The sequence below is a fragment of the Pongo pygmaeus genome, chromosome 18 (genome assembly GCF_028885625.2).
Source record: "Pongo pygmaeus isolate AG05252 chromosome 18, NHGRI_mPonPyg2-v2.0_pri, whole genome shotgun sequence".
NCBI classification, from domain to species: Eukaryota; Metazoa; Chordata; class Mammalia; order Primates; family Hominidae; genus Pongo; species Pongo pygmaeus.
The window spans coordinates 79,087,895-79,107,421 of NC_072391.2; the positions used below are offsets into that span (position 1 = coordinate 79,087,895).

Genomic DNA, 19,527 nt, shown 5'->3' on the forward strand with positions numbered 1-19,527 from the left:
GCCCACAGCACTGAGTTTGAGTCTCAGCTCTGCCACCTACCACTGTGCAATCTTTTTATTTTATTTTATTTTATCTTATTTTATTTTATTTTTGAGATGGAGTCTCCCTCTGTCGCCCAGGCTGGAGTGCGGTGGCGCGATCTCGGCTCGCTGCAAACTCCGCCTCCCGGATTCAAGACATTCTCCTGCCTCAGCCTCCTGAATAGCTGGGACTACAGGCACCCGCCACCACGCCTGGCTAGTTTTTTCTATTTTTAGTAGAGACGGGATTTCACTGTGTTAGCCAGGATGGTCTCGATCTCCTGACCTTGTGATCCATCTGCCTCGGCCTCCCAAAGTGCTGGAATTACAGGCGGAGCCACCTCACCTGGCCACCACTGTGCAATCTTGAGCAAACTCCATAGCCTCTGTGGGCCTGGCCTCTGTTTCCCCCTATGCAAAATGGGGCTTATCAGAGCATGCTGGAGGGGCTCCCATGAGATCAGGGGAGACATGAGCTCGGTGTAGTTCACGGCCTATTGGACCTGCCTGATGAAGGTTGCTGCCTGTGAGGTTGGTGGTGTCTACCAGGCATTTTCCTCTAAAATATAACACTCCTAGGGGTGAGGAAGGAATGTGGGGGTGTGTTCTGAGTAGCTCATGGGAGAGTGGGAACCTGTGCTAAGCCAGGCCTAGTCTCTCTGAGCATGGTGACTTGGACTGGTTGGTTTTGTGGCAGGGAACTGAAACTGTTGCAGACACTCTTGGTGCCTGACCTTATCCCCTCAGCACACACCTCTGCACACCACAAGCCACTTGCTGGAAACACCTGTGACTATTGCCTGAGGGCTTCTGCTAGCCTGTGGTGCAGGATAGGCTGGGAGTGCTGGGGTGTTAGTGCCTCCAGGGGTGGCATGGCTGGGTGGGGAATTGGCAGATCAATACCCCAGCTCTCTCACCCTCAGTCAGGACACTCCTGGCTTGTTCTGTACTGACTCCCAGCCTTCCCCAATGGACTTCGGCTCTATTTACTCACAGGAATAATAAGCTTGATGACACACCCTTTATTTGCTGTGCTTCCTTCCCTGTACACCACCCCATTCCGCTTCCAGTGATTCCTGGGATAGCCCCCAAATAAACTCCTTGTATGTACATCCTTTCCTCAGAGTCTGTTTCTGGGGAAACCCAGGTGAAGACAGAGACCCACTTAGACCCTGTGTCAGGAGACACATGGACAAGACTTGGGCCACCCTGGGACTTTCTGTTTTCTCTGTTCCCTGTGGTGTGTGAGCCTGTGTGTGCCTATGCATGTGTCTTTCTCCTCTTGCCCTGATTGGCTAGCCTTGTCACTTCTGTCCTGATTTTAGAGAGAGTGTCTGATGGCCCAGTTATCGCTGCCCTCAGCAGAGTCAGGATTTTTTGGCTGGGTGGGGGTCAGAAACCAGCTCAAGCAAAAAAAGAGAATTTACTGGAATGTGTGGCTGAGATGCATACTGTGTAGCTCACAGCATCCAAGAAGCAACGCCTTTCCCATGCTGTGTTCATCTTTCTGCCAGTCTTTGTCTTTCACCATGGTTCTCTCCCTTTTTTTTTTTTTTTTTTTTTTTGAGACGGAGCCTAGCTCTGTCACCAGGCTGGAGTGCAGTGGTGCGATCTCAGCTCACTGCAACCTCCGCCTCCCGGGTTCAAGTGATTCTCCTGCCTCAGCCTCCTGAGTAGCTGGGACTACAGGTGCACACCACCATGCCCAGCTAATTTTGTATTTTTAGTAGAGATGGGGTTTCACCACGTTGGCCAGGATGGTTTCTATCTCTTGATCCTTGTGGCCTGCCTAAGCCTCCCAAAGTGCTGGGATTACAGGTGTGAGCCACCATGCCCGGCCCATGCTTCTCTCCTATCCCAGATGACTCTCGTCTATAGAACAGGTAACATGGCCATGAGCAGCCTCATAAGAGACCGTTTTTCTCTCAGCATCTATGCTTGGCCTTCATTATTTGCAGCGTCAGTACTTGTGAATTTGCCTTTCTGCTCCAACTTATTTGCAGCCCCCAAACCAGTACTTCTGGCCCTTCTGTGGTCATTCTTGGTGATGCAGACTGGTGAAAAATTTGGGTCACCCATTCACACATGCCCTGCTGAGGTCAAACAAGATGACACTCTGCCTTCCTGTTTTAGCTTTCTTTTTGCAAACAGGTGTCCTTTCTGCAGTCCACTTAGTGCCTTATTTTTTGCAATTTTTTTTTTTTTTTTTTGCTGGTGATATTGCTCTTTAAAATGGCCCTGAGCAAAGTGCATTTATTTCTCATTAATTCATTCTTCCTGTTATTGATTTATTCAGTAACTATTTATGGATCATTTGCTAAGGGCAAAGCACTGTATTGAGTTCTGATAGAAGGAGACAGGGTCTTTAATTTCATCGACCGTATTGTAGTGGGAGAGGCAAGCAAAACATTGATCAAATAATTTTGTACATGACTATATTTATAATGAAAATGAAGGTAACTTTTGCTTTCCTCTCTAAGAGGGACCAAGGGAGGTTATGCACCTGACAGGAGCCCAGGGAACAGCAGCGAAACTGATCTAACAGTGGCCTTTCTGGCGCTAGTGGCTGTGCTTTGTGGTCCGAGGCCACATTTAAGCTGTGTCCCTGAGGGACATTAGTGTGCACTTCCTGGAATGACCCTGAGGTGTTCAGTGTGCTGGGGAAGGTCATATGGCACCATGTATGACAGCAGTGTTGGGGTTGAACAAGCCTGGGCTTGCCTCCTGAGTCTCCTATTCTGTCTGTGTGACTCCCTCCTTGGGCCTCAGTGTCTGCATCTGTCAAATGGGCACACTGGTGGTACCTTCCTCGTGTGTGGGTGTAAAGACTAGAGATCAGGTATGTGAAACCTTTGGCTTAGTGCTCAATAATGAGCACTTTGGTTGGCAGTATCATCGATAGGGGATGGTTTTACACATCGGGGTTCAGGACTCAAAAGGGAAGGCCATTCCCAGTGTTAGTCACCTGAGAAGATGATGTGCTCCCTAGGCTGGGAACTGGTTTCAGGATGATATTTCCGTTTTCTTTTTTCTTTTTTTAGGTATTTCTCCTAATGCTGTCCCTCCTCTAGTCCCCCAACCCCTAACAGGCCCCAGTGTGTGATGTTCCTCTCCCTGTGTGCATGTGTTCTCATTGTTCAACTCCCACTTAAGAGTAAGAAAATGTGGTGTTTGGTTTCCTGTTCTTGTGTTAGTTTGCTGAGAGTGATGGTTTCCAGCTTCATCCATGTCCCTGCAAAGGACATGAACTCATCTTTTTTTATGGTTGCATAGTATTCCATGGTGTATATGTGCCACATTTTCTTTATCCAGTCTATCATCGATGGGCATTTGGATTGGTTCCATGTCTTTGCTCTTGTGAATAGTGCCGCAATAAACATACGTGTGCATGTGTCTTTATAGTAGAATGATTTACAATCCTTTGGGTTTATACCCAGTAATAGGATTGCTGGATCAAATGGTATTTCTGGTGCTAGATCCTTGAGGAATTGCCGCACTGTCTTCCACAATGGTTGAACTAATTTACACTCCCACCAACAGTGTAAAAGCGTTCCTATTTCTCCACTTCCTCTCCAACATCTGTTTCCTGACTTTTTTTTTTTTTTTTTTGAGACGGAGTCTTGTTCTTTTGCCCAGACTGGACTGCAGTGGCGCTATCTCAGCTCACTGCGAGCTCCGCCTCCTAGGTTCACGCCATTCTCCTGTCTCAGCCTCCCGAGTAGCAGGGACTACAGGCACCTGCCACCGCACCTGGCTAATTTTTTGTATTTTTAGTAGAGACGGAGTTTCACTGTGTTAGCCAGGATGGTCTTGATCTCCTGACCTCATGATCCACCCGCCTTGGCCTCCCAAAGTGCTGAGATTACAGGCGTGAGCCACCACGCCCGGCCTGTTGTTTACTGACTTTTTAATGATCGCCATTCTAACTGGCATGAGATGGTATCTCACTGTAGTTTTGATTTGCATTTCTCTAATGACCAGTGATGATGAGCTTTTTTCCTGTGTTTGTTGGCTGCATAAATGTCTTCTTTTGAAAAGTGTCTGTTCATATCCTTTGTCCACTTTTTGATGGGGTTGTTTTTTCTTGTAAATTTGTTTAAGTTCTTTGTAGATTCTGGATATTAGCCATTTGTCAGATGGATAGATTGCAAAATTTTTCTTCCATTCTGTACGTTGCCTGCTCCCTCTGATGATAGTTTCTTTTGCTGTGCAGAAGCTCTTTAGCTTAATTAGATCCCATTTGTCAATTCTGGCTTTTGTTGCCATTGCTTTTGGTGTTTTAGTCATGAAGTCTTTGCCCATGCCTATGTCCTGAATGGTATTGCCTAGGTTTTTTTCTAGGGTTTTTTATGGTTTTAGGTCTTATGTTTAAGTCTTTTATCCATCTTGAGTTAATTTTTGTGTAAGGTGTAAGGAAGGGGTCCAGTTTCAGTTTTCTGCATACGGCTAGCCAGTTTTCCTAACACCATTTATTAAGTAGGGAATCCTTTCCCCGTTGCTTGTTTTTGTCAAGTTTGTCAAAGATTAGATGGTGGTAGATGTGTGGTGTTATTTCTAAGGTCTATGTTCTGTTGCATTGGTCTATATATCTGTTTTGGTACCAGTACCATGCTGTTTTGGTTACCATAGCCTTGTAGTATAGTTTGAAGTCAGGTAGCATGATGCCTGCAGCTTGTTCTTTCTGCTTAGGGTTGTCTTGGTTATGTGGGCTCTTTTTTGGTTCCATAGGAAATTTAAAGTAGTTTCTAATTCTGTGAAGAAAGTCAATGATAGCTTGATGGGAATAACATTGAATCTATAAATTACTTTGGGCAGTATGGCTGTTTTCACGATATTGATGCTTCCTGTCCATGAGCATGGAATCTTTTTTCATTTATTTGTGTCCTCTCTTATTTCCTTGAGCAGTTGTTTGTAGTTCTCTTTGAAGAGGTCCTTCACATCCCTTGTAAGTTGTATTCCTAGGTATTTTATTCTCTTAGTAGCAATTGTGAGTGGGAGTTCACTCATGATTTAGCTCTCTGTTTGTCTGTCATGGTGTAGAAATGGTTGTGATTTTTGCACATTGATTTTGTATCCTGAGACTTTGCTGAAATTGCTTATCAGCTTAAGGAGATTTTTCCATAACAGTGTAAAAACACAGGAGCTTAAAAGAATTCTGTGGGTCAGGAATTTGGGCAGAGCTCAGTCAGTGGATTTGCTGTTCTGTCTCACTTGGTGTTGCCTAGAGTCCCTTACCTGAATATATTCAGCGGATGGCCAGGCTGGAAGTTCCCAGGAGCTTTCTAGGCCACCAGTGTTCCTTCGTGCAGTGTCTCTCCCTGTTCTGTGGCTAGATTGGGCTTCCTTACAGCATGGTGGTCTCATAGTAGCTAGTCTTCTGTGTGATGGCTTCCAAGGGACAGAAAGCAGAAGCCTGAAACTTTTGCTATGTTAAAAGCAAGTCACAAGGCCGGCCCTGACACAGGGAAGGGAAATAGATTCTACCTGTTGATGGGAAGAAGTTTGTGGCTATCTTGAATCCACCAGAGATGGAGACCATGGTATTCAGGGGCATCTCTCTGGGCCTTGACCTTGGGTGTGTTGAGTGATCTAGAAGTCAGGTCTGGTACTTGGATATTAGGAGGTTGCCGTCCATAAGGAGAGAGGATGAGGGGCGGGGAACCCAGGCTGGGGTCTGTGTGTTAGTGCCAAACTTTGGGGCTACGATATAAATGTCTTAAGATACAGCGGAGGAGAATGGTACTAGGTCCGAAGGATAGGCTGTCGTTTTGCTTGTTTTCTGGTTATTTCACTGTTCTCCTCAATAGATAATAAGGTCTTCTGAGGGGACCTGCCTGTTTTAGCAGTGCTTCAGGAGCTAAGATGGGGGCAGAGATATAGTCTGGAGTCAGAGTGTTTAGGAGTGGAGGATCTGCAAGGTGGGGTGTAGCTGGGATTGGATTGAAAGGTACCCATGGGGACTGAGTGTGGTGGCTCATGCCTGTAATCCCAGCACTTTTGGAGATTGAGGCGGGCAGATCACGTGAGGTCAGGAGTTCGAGACCAGCCTGGCCAACATGGTGAAATCCTATCTCTACTAAAACAATACAAAAATTAGCCAGACATGGTGGCGTGTGCCTGTAATCCTAGCTATTTGGGAGGCTGAGGCAGGAGAATCACTTGAACCCGGGAGGTGGAGGTTGCAGTGAACCAAGATCATGCCACTGCACTTCAGCCTGGGTAACAGTAAGAGACTCTATCTCAAAAGAAAAAAAAAAAAGACCCTGGGGGACATGAAGCACAGGGAGAATGGAGAGCAAGGACCCAAGGCTTTTGTCCTGTCTCACTGTTCCGTTGCTGTGTGACCACAGGGAGTTAACTTAACCTCTCTGAACCTCAGTTTCTTTTTCTCTGCAGTGGGGATTATGATGATCCTCTCCCCATAGAGTTGGGATAAAGATTATATGAGCCAATGCACATTAGGTTTGTAGCACAGGGTTTGTCTAGAGTAAGTGCTGACTAAACGTCAGCTGCTGGAGATGGTGGCGATAAGAAGTTACTTTTATTATTATCAGGACTGCTTGTTCCAGTGGCTGTTCCAGCCTGACAAATCTTCCAAGGCAAAACCAGAGTTGCTGAAGTTAATTTTTAAACATTTCCTTTTTTCCCTGAGTTATGGAAGGAATGATAATTGGGGAATTCAGGCTTAAAATGAAGCACCTGTGATATGACGCTCTGGAACGCCTGTTCATGCAGAGGGTGGTTATGCAAAGGGAGGAGGTTTTATTGCATACTGGGCCTTACTGGACTGTGAAGGGAGGGGGTTCTCAGCTCTCCCTGGTGGGCCCAGGCTAGGGCATGGGTCTCCCAGTCCTCACCAAGGGGTCTCAGCCTCAGCAGGTTGGCAGCCACACAACACAGTGAGATCCTTCTGTGTAGCTGAGCCTCTGATTCCCAGAGGTGAAGATACAATCTTAGAGTGTATCCCAGGGACCCTGTCTTTCCAGCGGGAAACTGCAGGGGCTGAGAGACCACCCCCTAGAGGCTTCCTAATTTGCATCTTTAACACTGCCATGGTTGGGGGCTGTTTTTTTCTTCAGCCTGCCCTGCCTGGGCTCTGTTGACTACTCAGCCTGTTGTTCTGAAGTTCTCCTGGCCCTTTCAGAGGCCATGGGGGCTCAAAAGCCACTCAGAACACAAGTCCGTCTTCAGCTGCTGGGAGTCTGAGCATGGGAAAATCCAGCCTGATTTTTTCCAGTTCCCATGCAGGTGGCTTCTTTGATTCTCACGGTCTTCTTGGTGGAAACCTTTGTAGGTCTTAAGTGCGCTGTAATTTAGCACTCCTAAATGACCAGACACAGTGGCTGATGCCTGTAATCCTAGCACTTTGGGAGGCCAAGGTGGGCAGATCACTTGAGGTCAGGAGTTTGAGACCAGCCCGGCCAACATGGTGAAACCCCGTTTTCACTAAAAATACAAAAATTAGCCAGGCATGGTGACTTGCACCTGTAATCCTGGCTACTCAGGAGGCTGAGGCAAGAGAATTGCTTGAACCCAGGAGGTGGAGGTTGCAGTGAGCCGAGATTGTGCCACTGCACTTCAGCCTGGGTGACAGAGCAAGACTTCATCTAAAAAAAAAAAAAAAAAAAAGGGCCTTCACAGACAGGCGCGATGGCTTATGCCGGTAATCCCAGCACTTTGGGAGGCTGAGGCAGGAGGATCACTTGAGGTCAGGAGTTCGAGACCAGCCTGGTCAATATGGTGAAACTCTGCCTCTACTAAAAATATAAAAATTAGCTGGGTGTGGCAGCGCATGCCTGTAATCCCAGCTACTCGGGAGGCAGAGGTGGGAGAATTGCTTGAACCTGGGAGATCGAAGTTGCAGTGAGTCGAAATCGTGCCGCTACACTCCAGCCTGGGCAACATAGTAAGGCCCTGTCTCAAAAAACAAATAAAACTAATTCGGCTTCAGATACTGAACTATCTGGCATAGCCTATTTTGGGACCATGAAAAGGGTGACCTGGCAAGTCTGAGAAGGAGACCTTGTCCCTCATTATAATTTTTTTTTTTGAGACATAGTCTCACTCTGTTGCCCAGGTTGGAGTGTCATGGTGCAATCACAGCTCAACTACTGCCTTGACCTCCTGGGCTCAAATGATCCTCCTCCCTCAGCCTTACAAGTAGCTGGGACTACAGGCATGCACCACCATGCCCAGCTAATTTTAATTTTTTTTTTTTTTTTTTTTTTTTAGTAGAGGTGGGATCTCACTATGTTGTCTAGGCTGGTCTTAAACTCCTGGGTTACAGCAGTCCTCCCATTTCAGCCTCCCAAAGTGCTGGGATTACAGGCGTTAGACACGGTGCCTAGCCAGAAATTATGACTTACTCCCAAGATCCTGAAGCAAGTCCAGAAGCAAGAACTGAAAGTGAGGTTGCGCTGTTATCATTAGTGGGAAAACACTCAGGCACCTGGGGCCACATCCCAGTTCTGCCTCTTTCTAGCTGGTCTAGAGTCTTCTCTGAGCTGGGCTTTTTTTCCTATGCCCATTGCACAGTTACCCATTTATTGCCCAGAAGGTGATGGGCACTGGATGCGTTAGATGCTGGGGAAATAGAGGCACAACCATCACAGTGTCCTTCTTGTGAGTTTTGAAGGCTGGTGGGAAGAGACGGATGGTAAAAAGGGAGGTGAAGACAAAGCCCTGTCTTTACAAGCGAAGTCAGCACAAGGGACAGGAAGAGCCCACGTGATGGGTGGTCAGGAAAGGCCTCTCTGAGGAGCTGATATTTAGGCCAAGATCCGATGGGAAGAGTCCTCCAGGTGGAGCAGGACTATGCATCCATTTCCCATGTATAAAATGGGAATAATATTAGTACCTGTGCCGTGAGGCAGTTATGAAGATAATATGAATTAGTGCGTGTGAAACACCTGTCTTCCACTAAAAACAGAAAGCTGTTTTAGATGTTGATATTATTATTATTATTTTTGAGAAGGAGTTTCGCTCTTGTTGCCCACACTGGAGTGCATCGTCTTGAAGGGTGCTGCGCGAGGCACTAGAGTGGTTTTAAACGCCTTTTGTCAGCTGTGTTTAGTGTTGCTACAGCTTCAGTAAACACAAGTGGTAAAACAAGAGCCCTCAGACTGCACCTGCCCTTCCAGAAGATGACAAAGATGTGTGCAGAACATCAGAGGGCACCTTGTGATTATTTTATTTTATCTATTTATTTTTAAAATTTCAACTAGAGATAGGGTCTCACTTTGTTGCCCAGGCTGGTCTAAAACTCCCAGACTCAAGCGACCCTCATTCCCTTTGCCTCTCAAAGAGCTGGGATTACAGGCATAAGCCCCTGCCCTCGGTTGTGATTCTTTCACTTAACACATTCATTGATAAGTTATTACATGTCAGGTCCAGGCCAGGGTAGGCAAAAATGAGACAAGCTCCCTGTGCTTATGAACATGTTCTCATGTCCCTTATTGTTTCGGGGAGAAGGGGGTTAAGTGAACTCTTGGGGTTGAGAGCAAAGACCCAAAGGAGAAGACAGATTCTGGGAGGGAAGGGGCAAGATTAGAGAGACCTGGTTGTCATCTACTCTCAGTTCCTTCCTATCATGTGGCCTGGGCTCAGTCACTTCCTCTCTGTGGGCTCGTGTCCCCTGATCTGTGAAGTGAGAACTACAACACCTACTTTACAGGGCTCTCGTGAGTATTCAGCGAGCTTGTGTGTTAAGCTCTTACTCCTGTTAGGATTGCTTTGGCCCTCTGTGCCTCAGTTTCCTCATTGATGAGGTCCTTTCTGCCTGATCAAGTCTGTGGCTCAGTCAGCTCCTCACTTCCTGCCCCTCTGGAGGACATCCCATTAGTCTCTCATTCCATCGTGCTCTTCTCTTTGGGAGCATTGTCGTATGGTGGTTATTTATATTTATGTGGGCATTTAATGTCTCTCTTTCTCAGACTGTCAGCTCTTTGAAAGGGGGCTGTTTGTTCCATTCATTGTTCCTGTGTCATGCGTGATGACTAGCACATACGAGGTAGAACATAGATGCTGTCTGCATAGGTGAATGCCATTCTTCCTCTGCTTGCATCTTGGGGATACTCATCGGCTGCATGGAAATGGAGCTCCGAAGGCCTGAGCTTCAGGAATTATCTGCCTGGTGAGGGCTGTGTTTCTGGAGGCTTCAGTGGCCTGAACAATAGCCAGGACAGAGCCAACTAGCTGGGCACACCTTTTCTCTGCTGCGGCAGGCCTTGTTGGCACTGTGGGCAGCAGGAAATGGCTGAAATAACTTCCATCATGATGCCCCTTGTCATGAGTTTCCATGGAAACTGAGGGCTGCTGAGCCTGTCACTCTGACATAAGGGAGGAGTGTGGAGGGCAGCCTCATGAGAACTGGTATTTACATAGAATATGAATAGGGGGATTTGATTCCTCTTCCATAAGCTAGTGTGGGCTCAAGGGATTTTTTTTTTTTTTTTTTTTTTTTTTTTTTTTGTGGGGTGGGGCTCTTTGAATCACAAAAATAAATACAGCTTTTTAGTGAGAACTTAGGGTATTTCCAACACCGTCATCTTATTTCATCCTTCCAGGCCCCCCATGAGGCAGGTGTAACTCCTTCAATTTGCAGAGGAAGCTGAGGCTCAGAGAGGTCCAGTGACTTGCTCAAGTCTACACAGCGGGGCATGGCAGAGTTCAGATCCACATTCTGGTCGGCCTGACTCTGGGGTTCAGTGGGGGTTGGCGGTGCTTGAGCATGGAAGACAAAGACCTTGTTGGGTGCCGGGCTGCTTCTGGAGATGGATGTGGTGGGTGGAGGATGGTTCGTGTTCTTTCCAGAGTCAGATGTCTGGGCAGATTTGGGACATCCTAGGGGTGTTGGATTCCCAGGTGTGGAGTGACAACACTGCCTCCTATCCATTTTCAGAGCTCATTTCTGAGGCTTCATCTGGTACCAACCCTGTGAGGCGAGGGAGCTCCTGTGAATCCCCTTGTGTAGCCAGGCTTGGAGAAGTCAAGGATTTGGCTTGGGGCACCCAGGAAGCCTGAGGCTTAGCCGGGTGGACCTCCTGACTCCTCGCCCACTGCTTTTCACCCTGCCCTGAGGTGTGAGATCTTCCCAGCCACCTCTGGAAGGCTGGACTCTATCCCAGCTCAGTTATTTATTTATTTATTATTATTATTATTTTTTGAGACCAAGTTTTGCTCTTTCGCCCAGGCTGTAGTGTGGTGGCGCTATCTCGGCTCACTGCAACCTCCGCCTAACGGTTTCAAGCGATTCTCCTGCCTCAGCCTCCTGAGTAGCTGGGATTACAGGCACCCACCACCATGCCTGGCTAATTTTTGTATTTTTAGTAGAGATGGGGTTTCACCATGTTGGCCAGGCTGGTCTCGAACTCCTGACCTTGTGATCCGCCCGCCTCAGCCTCCCAAAGTGCTGGGATTACAGCTGTGAGCCACTGTGCCTAGCCCTAGCTCAGTTTTAAAAATTACATTTAGTAGGTCTTATTTTCCATTATCAGAGAAATGCAGATTCATTCTAGAACCTTTGGAAAAGACAGACAAACACAAAAGAAAAATATCTCCCATTTCCTGCCCTCCAGGGAGCATTGGACCTAAACTAGCATCTGGTTGCTTTTCTATGAAGATGTCCTATTTCATCTTTAAGAATTATGATCTTTTAGGTAATGGAAGATGTGCTTCATACTTTAAGAACTTTTTAAAATGAACTTTATTTCATATTTAATTTATATACAATAAAAGGCACTCATTTTAAGTACATAGTTTGATGCATTTTGACACGTGTAGACATGTGTAACCACCACCCTGATTGAGATACAGAACACCTTCCATCACAGGAGAGAGGGTTCCCTCACTTCCCTCTGCAGTCAGCAGCCCCCCACCCTCCCCAGCATGCACACACCCTGCCCCAGGCCACCCCAACCTACTTTGAGTCATCCAGGCTTTTTCCTTGGTTTTAGAATTTCATAAACATGGAATGATACAGTAGACTGTGTTTTGCATTCGACTTCTTTTGTGTAACGTTCTCAAGCTTCGCCCATGTTGTTGCTAGCATCAGTAGTTTTTTCTTTTCTATTGCTGAGCAGCATTCCAGTGACTGAATATACTACCGCTTACTCCCCCATTCTCCTGATGGGAGATCTTGGGCACATCAGTTTTTCCCTCTATATAATGGGGAAAATTACCCAATTTTTTTTTTTTTTTTTGAGATAGAGTCTCACTCTATTACCCAGGCTGGAGTGCAGTGGCGCAATCTTGGCCCACTGCAACCTCCGCCTCCCGGGTTCAAGCCTCCCACCTCAGCCTCCTGACTAGCTGGGATTTCAGGTGCACACCATCATGCCTGGCTAATTTTTGTATTTTTAGTAGAGGCAGGGTCTCATCATGTTGGCTAGGCTCGTCTAGAACTGACGTCAAATCATCCGCCCACCTCAGCCTCCTGAGTAGCTGGGATTACAGGTGCACAGCATCATGCCTGGCTAATTTTTGTATTTTGAGTAGAGACAGGGTCTCATCATGTTGGCTAGGCTGGTCTAGAACTCCTGACGTCAAATGATCTGCCTGCTTCGGCCTCCCAAAGTGCTGGGATTACAGGCGTGAGCCGCCGTGCCTGGCCACATTACCCGCTTTATCAGATTGTTGTGAGATTAAGTGAGTTAACATGTGAGTGATTAGAATAATGCCTGGCACATAGCAGATGCTAAATATCATAGTAATAATAATGGATTGTTGTCTCTTGCTGTGTAACAAACCACCCCAAGGCATAGTGGTGAATACTGGAGGTATTTCCAGTTTGGGGCTCTTGAATAATATGAATGAATGAATGAAATAATACAAATGTACACGTGTAGTTGGGCAGCCTCAGTGGCTGTTGCCTTCCTCGAGGGCTCGAATACTGTGTGTCTTGGTGATCGGCTGACAGGCAGCCGTTGCCTCTTCTGAGATGGGTGGTTTTCCTTTTGAGGTGGGTCCTGGGGGCTCCTGGCTGCTCAGTGCTGGCCCTATTTGTTGCCTTGTGTCCTGCTCTGAGCCAGGCTTGGGTCTTGCTGGGCTGACCAACCCATTTAAGCCTCAGGAAGTGGCCTCTGTAGAAAAAAACGTATAAGCAGCGGGTGGTGAACAGATCAGTGGAGAGCAGAGCCCCAAAATAGATCTTTCTCTGCTAACTTGCCAAGCAACTGGGGGCAGTGGCAAATGCTTTGCATAACTTCCTACCCAAAAGAAAAGGTTTTACTGCAAACAACTTTTGGGGACCCCTCCCCTCTCAAATAATCTCAGAAAGATCCAAGATTTTTTTTTTTTTTTTTCAGAGCAGCACAAAGAGAGAGCCAGACAGGCCTGGGTTCCATCCCAGATCCACCATTAGCAGGCTGTGTGATTTTGGGCAAATTCCTTAACTTCGCTGAGCCTTCTGTTTTCCTGTGTTAACTAGAGAAGATGAGACTAGACTCTCCAGTGTGTATGCAAAGCACCCTTACACTGCAGAGATGCTGCAAATAGGGAGTGTCTTTTTTTCTTCCTTTTTCATTTTTACCCTCTGTGCTTGTCCTAGAGCTTGTTTTCAATTTCTCTTAGCTTTGTCAATTGTGGTGGGGTGTGGGGGGTTGAGATTTGGCTTTCCTGGGAAGATGTTCCAAAACTGTCTTTGAAATAATACTCTCCTCCTCTGCAGATCAGTGGACAGGATGTTGAAGGGTAGGCATCGGTGGTAGGCATGATTGATAGCCCCCAGAGATGTCCATGTCCTGCTCCCTGGAACCTGTGGATATGTCATGTTACTTGGTAAAGAGGACCTTGCAGATGAAATTAAGAAGGTTGAGATGGGAGAGTATTCTGGGTTACCCAGGTGGATCCAGTGTGTTCACAGGGTCCTTTTAAGAAAAAGATGGGGCTGGGGGCAGTGGCTCATGCGTGTAATCCCAGCACTTTGGGAGGCCGAGGCGGGTGGATCACCTGAGGTCAGCAGTTCGAGACCAGCCTGGCCAACATGGCGAAACCCCATCTCCACTAAAAGTACAAAAATTAGCTGGGTGTGGTGGCGTGCACCTGTAATCCCAGCTACTCAGAAGGCTGAGGCGGGAGAATCGCTTGAACCCGGGAGGCAAAGGCTGTAGTGAGTGAACCGACTTCATGCTGCTGCACTCCAGCCTGGGAGACAAGAGCGAGACTCCATCTCAAAAAAAAAAAAAAAAAAAAAAAAAAAAAAAAAGAATAAAAGAAAAAGGCAGGAGATCAGAGTGAGTAGAAGACAATGGCAAGATGGTGGCAACAGAGGTTGAAGTGATGTGCTTTGAAGGCAGAGGAAGAAGCCACACGCCCACGATTGCAGACGGCCACTACAAGGTGAAAATGGCCAGGAAGCAGGTTTTCCCTTGGAGCCTCCAGAAGGAACCAGTGCTGCTGACACCTTGGTTTTAGCCCAGTGAGACTGGTTTTGACCTAGGAGCTGAAAGATGATAAATGTGTGTTGCTTTAAGCCACTGAGTTTGCAGTAATTGGTACAGCAGCCGTAGGGCACTTATAAAGCAGGGGAGGCCTATGTTGCTGCGGTTTCACAGGAAAGTGGCCTCTTGAATGGTGGCTCCTTATGGTCATTTTTATGTTTCTGCCCTTCTGATATGGATGGATTGTTTCAGTCCAGCCTAGGGGAGATCTGGCTTCCCCGAGGCTTTACCTCGAGACTGGATCTCTGCAGTCAGGCCTCTGGTGAGCCCCTGTGGCGGGTGGAGCTGCAGCAGAGAGGCTTCCTCTCTCGACAGAAACACAGAAGTGAGCTGCTTGCTCGCAGAGGCCAGGCTTCCTGTCTGGCCAGTCCCTGAAATGCTGCTCCCCACCCCTCACCCCATGAGAGTCCAGGTGAAGATGTAGTGGGGACAGGGGCTGCACTGTCTGATCTCTGAAGTGAGCCCCTCCCTGTCTAGCTTGGATTTGTGTTGAAGGCTTTAAGATGACTGTTTTCTTGTTTATTTACTTTTAAAAGACAGGATCTGGCTCTGTTGCCCAGGCTGGAGTGCAGTAGTGTGATGATAGCTCACTGTAGCCTCAAACTCCTGGGCTCAAGGGATCTTCCCGCCTCAGTCTCTCAAGTAGCTGAGACTACAGATGTGCACCACCATGCCCAGCTAATTTTTTTTTTTTTTTCCCCTGTAGAGACAGGGTCTCTCTATGTTGCCCAGGCTGCCCTTGAATTCCTGGTCTCAAGCAATCCCATGACCTCGGTGTCCCAAAGTGCTGGGATTCCAGGCATGAACCACTGCACCCAGCCAATTCTTTTCTTTTCTTTTCTTTTCTTTTCTTTCCTTTCTTCTTTTCTTTTATTTTTTCTTCCTTCTTTTCTTTCCTTCCTTCCTTCCTCTCTCCCTTCCTTCTTCCCTTCCTCCTTTCCCTTTCCCTTTCTTTCCTTCCTTCCTTCCTTTTCTTTCTTTTTCTTTTTCTTTTTCCTTTCCTTTCCTTTCCTTTCCTTTCCTTTCCTTTCCTTTCCTTTCTTCTTTCTTTCCTTCCCTCCCTCCCTCCCTCCTTCCCTCCCTCCCTCCCTCCCCCTCTCTCTCTCTCTTTTTCTTTCTTTCATGGAGTTTCACTCTTGTCACCCAGGCTGGAGTGCAATGGCGTGATCTCAGCTCACCGCAAACTCTGCCTCCCGGGTTCAGGTGATTCTCGTGCCTCAGCCTCCCAAGTAACTAGGATTACAGGCATGCGTCACCACACCCAGCTAATTTTTGTATTTTTAGTAGATACAGGTTTTCACCACGTTGGCCAGGCTGGTCTCGAGCTCCTGATCTTAAGTAATCCACCCACCTCAACCTCCCAAAGTGCTGGGATTACAAGCGTGAGCCACTGCACATGGCCCCAGCCAACTATTTTCTTGTGATTTGTCAGCCAACAGCCTCTGGGATTGTGACTGTTAGAAAGCACCTCCAGCTTTTGTGGAGCCAGGTCTGGCTGGGACTTTTTGTTGGGATCATGTTTGGATCTCTCTCAGGCCTTCTCACCGTGTTCCTCATGTGCCACATTGGTGAGATAATGGGGTATGGGAGAGACTGGGCATTCAGATTCAGCAGTTATAATTAAAGAGCAACACTGAGGCCAGGATGGCTGGGATCCTCTCATAGCTGCCATGTGACCTCTGGCCTTTTTGTCCTTCCCAATGATGTCACCTTTCGTTGGATGGTAACTCCCTGCACAGACCCCCAAAGGTGTTCATGTCCTAATCCTTGGAACCTGTGGATATGTTACATTATGTGGCAAAGGGGATTTTGCATGTGTGATTTAGGGAAAGATCTTGAGATGGGGAGATTCTCCTGCATGACCCAGGTAGGCCCAATGTAATTACAAAGATCTTTAAAAGAGGGAGGTAGGAGATCAGAGTCAGGGAGAGATTGCAGGATTCTGGCTTTGAAGGTGGAGGAAGGGGCCACAAGCCAAGAAATGCAGGTGGCCTCTAGAGCTGGGAAAGGCAATGGGTGGATTCTCCCTTGGAGCCTCCAGAAGGAACGCAGCCCTGCTGACTCCTTGGTTTTAGCCCAGCAAGACCCGTTTTGGAAATCAGACCTGCATAATTGCAAGGTGATAAATTTGTATTATTGTAAGCCACTAGGTTTGTGGGGCCATCCTGGCCCTGGTGATGCTTATTTGGGAGTGTGTTTGTTTCCTATTACTGCTCTAATCTTTTAGATTAGATCTGAAGAGATGCTCTAATCTTTTTTTTTTTTTTTTTTTTTTTTTGAGACGGAGTCTGTCTCTGTCACCCAGGCTGGAGTGCAATGGCACGATCTCAGTTCACTGCAACCTCTGCCTCCTGGATTCAAGCCATTCTCCTGCCTCAGCTTCCCAAGTAGCTGGGACTATAGACATGGCATGTGCCACCACATCTGGCTAGTTTTTTGTATTTTTAGTAGAGACAGGGTTTCACCATGTTGGCCAGGCTGGTCTCCAACTCTTCACCTCGGGTGATCCGCCCGCCTTGGTCTCCCAAAGTGCTAGGATTACAGGCTTGAGCCACCACGCCCAACCCGAGATGCTCTAATCTTTTAGAGCAGTAATATTAGGTTGGTGCAAATATAATTGCAGTTTAATTGTAACTTGTCTTTAATGGCAAAAATTGCGACAACTTTTGCGCTCATCTAATAGGAAACACACTCCCTCGTAACCATCTCCTGAGATCCCTTTCCTTGACCCATTCGGTAAATATTTACGGAGCCCCTCCACATGCTGGAGACTCTGCTTGTCACCAGATTGACCAAAGCAAGGTCTTGTCCTTCAGGGGTTCAAGTCTTAGGGAGACAGAGACAAGATGACAAGGCTAAGATTGTCACACAGGGTGTTAGGTGGATCGTAGAGAAAGAAGACATAGAAATCAGATGGGGTTGGACCAGAGAAATTTTCTCAGATGTCAATGAAAGGAGCTTTGAACTTGGAGCAGGAGCTCTGGAAATGTTGTCTAGTTGCACTGGGTATCTAGTAAATATTTCAAACTCAACGTGTCCAGAATGGAATTTGTCACCAAAACAACTGAGATCTCTGCCTTTAAAACCTATTGCTCCAGTTTTCCCCATCTTGGTAAGAGATACCACAATCCAGCCAGGTCCCCATGCCAGAAAGCTAGAGTCCTCCTCAGCCCCTTTGCCACCTTCATTTCTGGCATCACATCCACCTCCTGGTTCTTGGGGTTCATCCCTGTTTGGAGATGTGCTTCCCTCTGCCACGGCGGGGCTCCAGGATCCTAGGCTCAGAGATGGGGGAGCCGAGAAAAGCATCAAATATGATCTGTGTCCTCACCTAGGTGCAGTAGGAGGTCAGTGTAGGGGTCCACAGGCGGGCTCCCTGGACTCCAATTTCAGCTCTGCCTTACCAGTGTGACCTGGAGGTCAAAGTGCTTGACCTCGTGTGCCTCAGTCTCCTCACTGATAAAATTGCAATAATAGTAGGACCTATCTCACAGCAGTGTTTTAGAATTCAATGTAACAAGCACTTAGAATAACACATGTTCAGTCAGTGATAGTGGTGGTTGTTGCAGGAAGCTTCTCTATAATACTTAGTGCTTCAAATGGTGATAGCAGCAGCCACTCATGAACCATGTCCTCTGAGTGGTCTTATTAACCTCTGTCCTTGGCACTTTAAAAATCCTCCTCATGCTTTTTGACGAGTCTACCCATTTTATAGATGGGGAAACTGAGTTTCATAAAGTAGCAAGAACCTTCCCAAAGCCGCTTAGCTGGAATAGCTTTACCATGATTTTCTAGTATGACTCTCAAGGCCACTGGAGACAATTTTGAGGAATTGCTGGGTTTTTAAAAAGTTCTTCTTCTGTATCCATTTGAGGTCTTGGTTTATCCCTGTTGGAGATCTGCAGAACCAGCCTCCTGCCTCCTGTGGATCCGATGAGATGACTGAAGACAGGACACTTGAACCTGGACTTGTTTCTATTTCCAGCCTCCCTGTTCCCCTAGGGAATTTCCTCATGTTCTGCAGATTCCTAAGCCCCATGATTGTGCTGTGGCCTAGGGCTGCATCTCCCTGTTGACCTTGTGCTGAAATAAGACTCAGGGGACCCCCCCTCAATGGGATATGTGGTAAGGTGCGTGGTTAATCTCATACATTATAGAGGATTGCTGGTTTTTGTTTTTGTTTTGGGACAGGGTCTCACTCTGCCACTGAGGCTGCAGTGCAGTGGTGCCGCTATCGCTCACTGCAGCCTCGACTTCGCAGGATCAAGTGATCTTCTCCTCTCAGTCTCCCAAGTACCTGGGACCACAGGTGTATGCTCCCATGCGCAGCTATTTTTTGTATTTTTTTTTTTTTGGTAGAGCTGGGGTTTTGCCATGTTGCCCAGGCTGATCTCGAACTTCTAGGCTCAAGCAGTTCACCTGTCTTGGCTTCCCAAAGTGCTGGGATTACAGGCATGAGTCACGTGTGGCTGTTGTTTTGAAGCTCTGATTCCTCCTGTGCAGGTGCAATTAAGTTTTCAGATATAAGCATGAGACGTTGCATTTATTTCTTTTTCTTTTCTTTTCTTTTTCTTTTTTTTTTGAGACAGAGTCTCACTCTATTGCCCAGGCTGGAAGTGCAGTGGTGCCATCTTGGCTCATTGCAGCCTCTGCCTCCTGGGTTCAAGTGATTCTCGTGCCTCAGCCTTCTGAGTAGCTGGGACTACAGGGGTGTGCCACCACACCCAGCTAATTTTTGTATTTTTAATAGAGATAGGGTTTCACCATGTTGCCCAGGCTGGTCTTGAGCCCCTGACCTCAGGTGATCTGCCCACCTCAGCCTCCCAAAGTGCTGGGATTACAGGCATGAGTCACTGTACCCGGCCTGCACTTATTTCTTTAAAATCCTACTTCTTCTGTTTCAGATGAGGGATCAGAAACACAAATACCTGCAGGAAGCTGGACAGGTGACCTAAATAAGAGAAGCAGGTTGCATCTAGGGGACAAATGACAATAAACACAGGCTGCACACTGGGAAAGATCTAGGGGTGGTGGGAACCATGGTTAACGGGGAGCCGGTGCATGCGTG

General features: G+C 47.2%; 1 protein-coding gene across 3 annotated transcripts in view; it reads left to right on the forward strand.

The window, feature by feature from the left end:
- Window positions 1-19,527, forward strand: part of PLCG2 (phospholipase C gamma 2) — a 177,324-nt gene that overhangs the window by 29,065 nt on the left and 128,732 nt on the right. Inside the window, exon 1 of one of the 3 annotated variants that reach the window (XM_054452855.2) lies at window positions 2,760-2,860. The exons of 1 other annotated variant lie outside the window; for it this stretch is intronic. Coding sequence is in view for 1 of the 2 variants with exons in the window: in XM_054452854.2 (XP_054308829.1) it covers window positions 9,611-9,701 (91 nt within the window). In the remaining variant the exon portion in view is untranslated. Of the gene's footprint in view, window positions 1-2,759; window positions 2,861-9,595; window positions 9,702-19,527 lie in introns of those variants that run through there. One more of the 3 variants, XM_054452854.2, reaches the window with a different exon arrangement.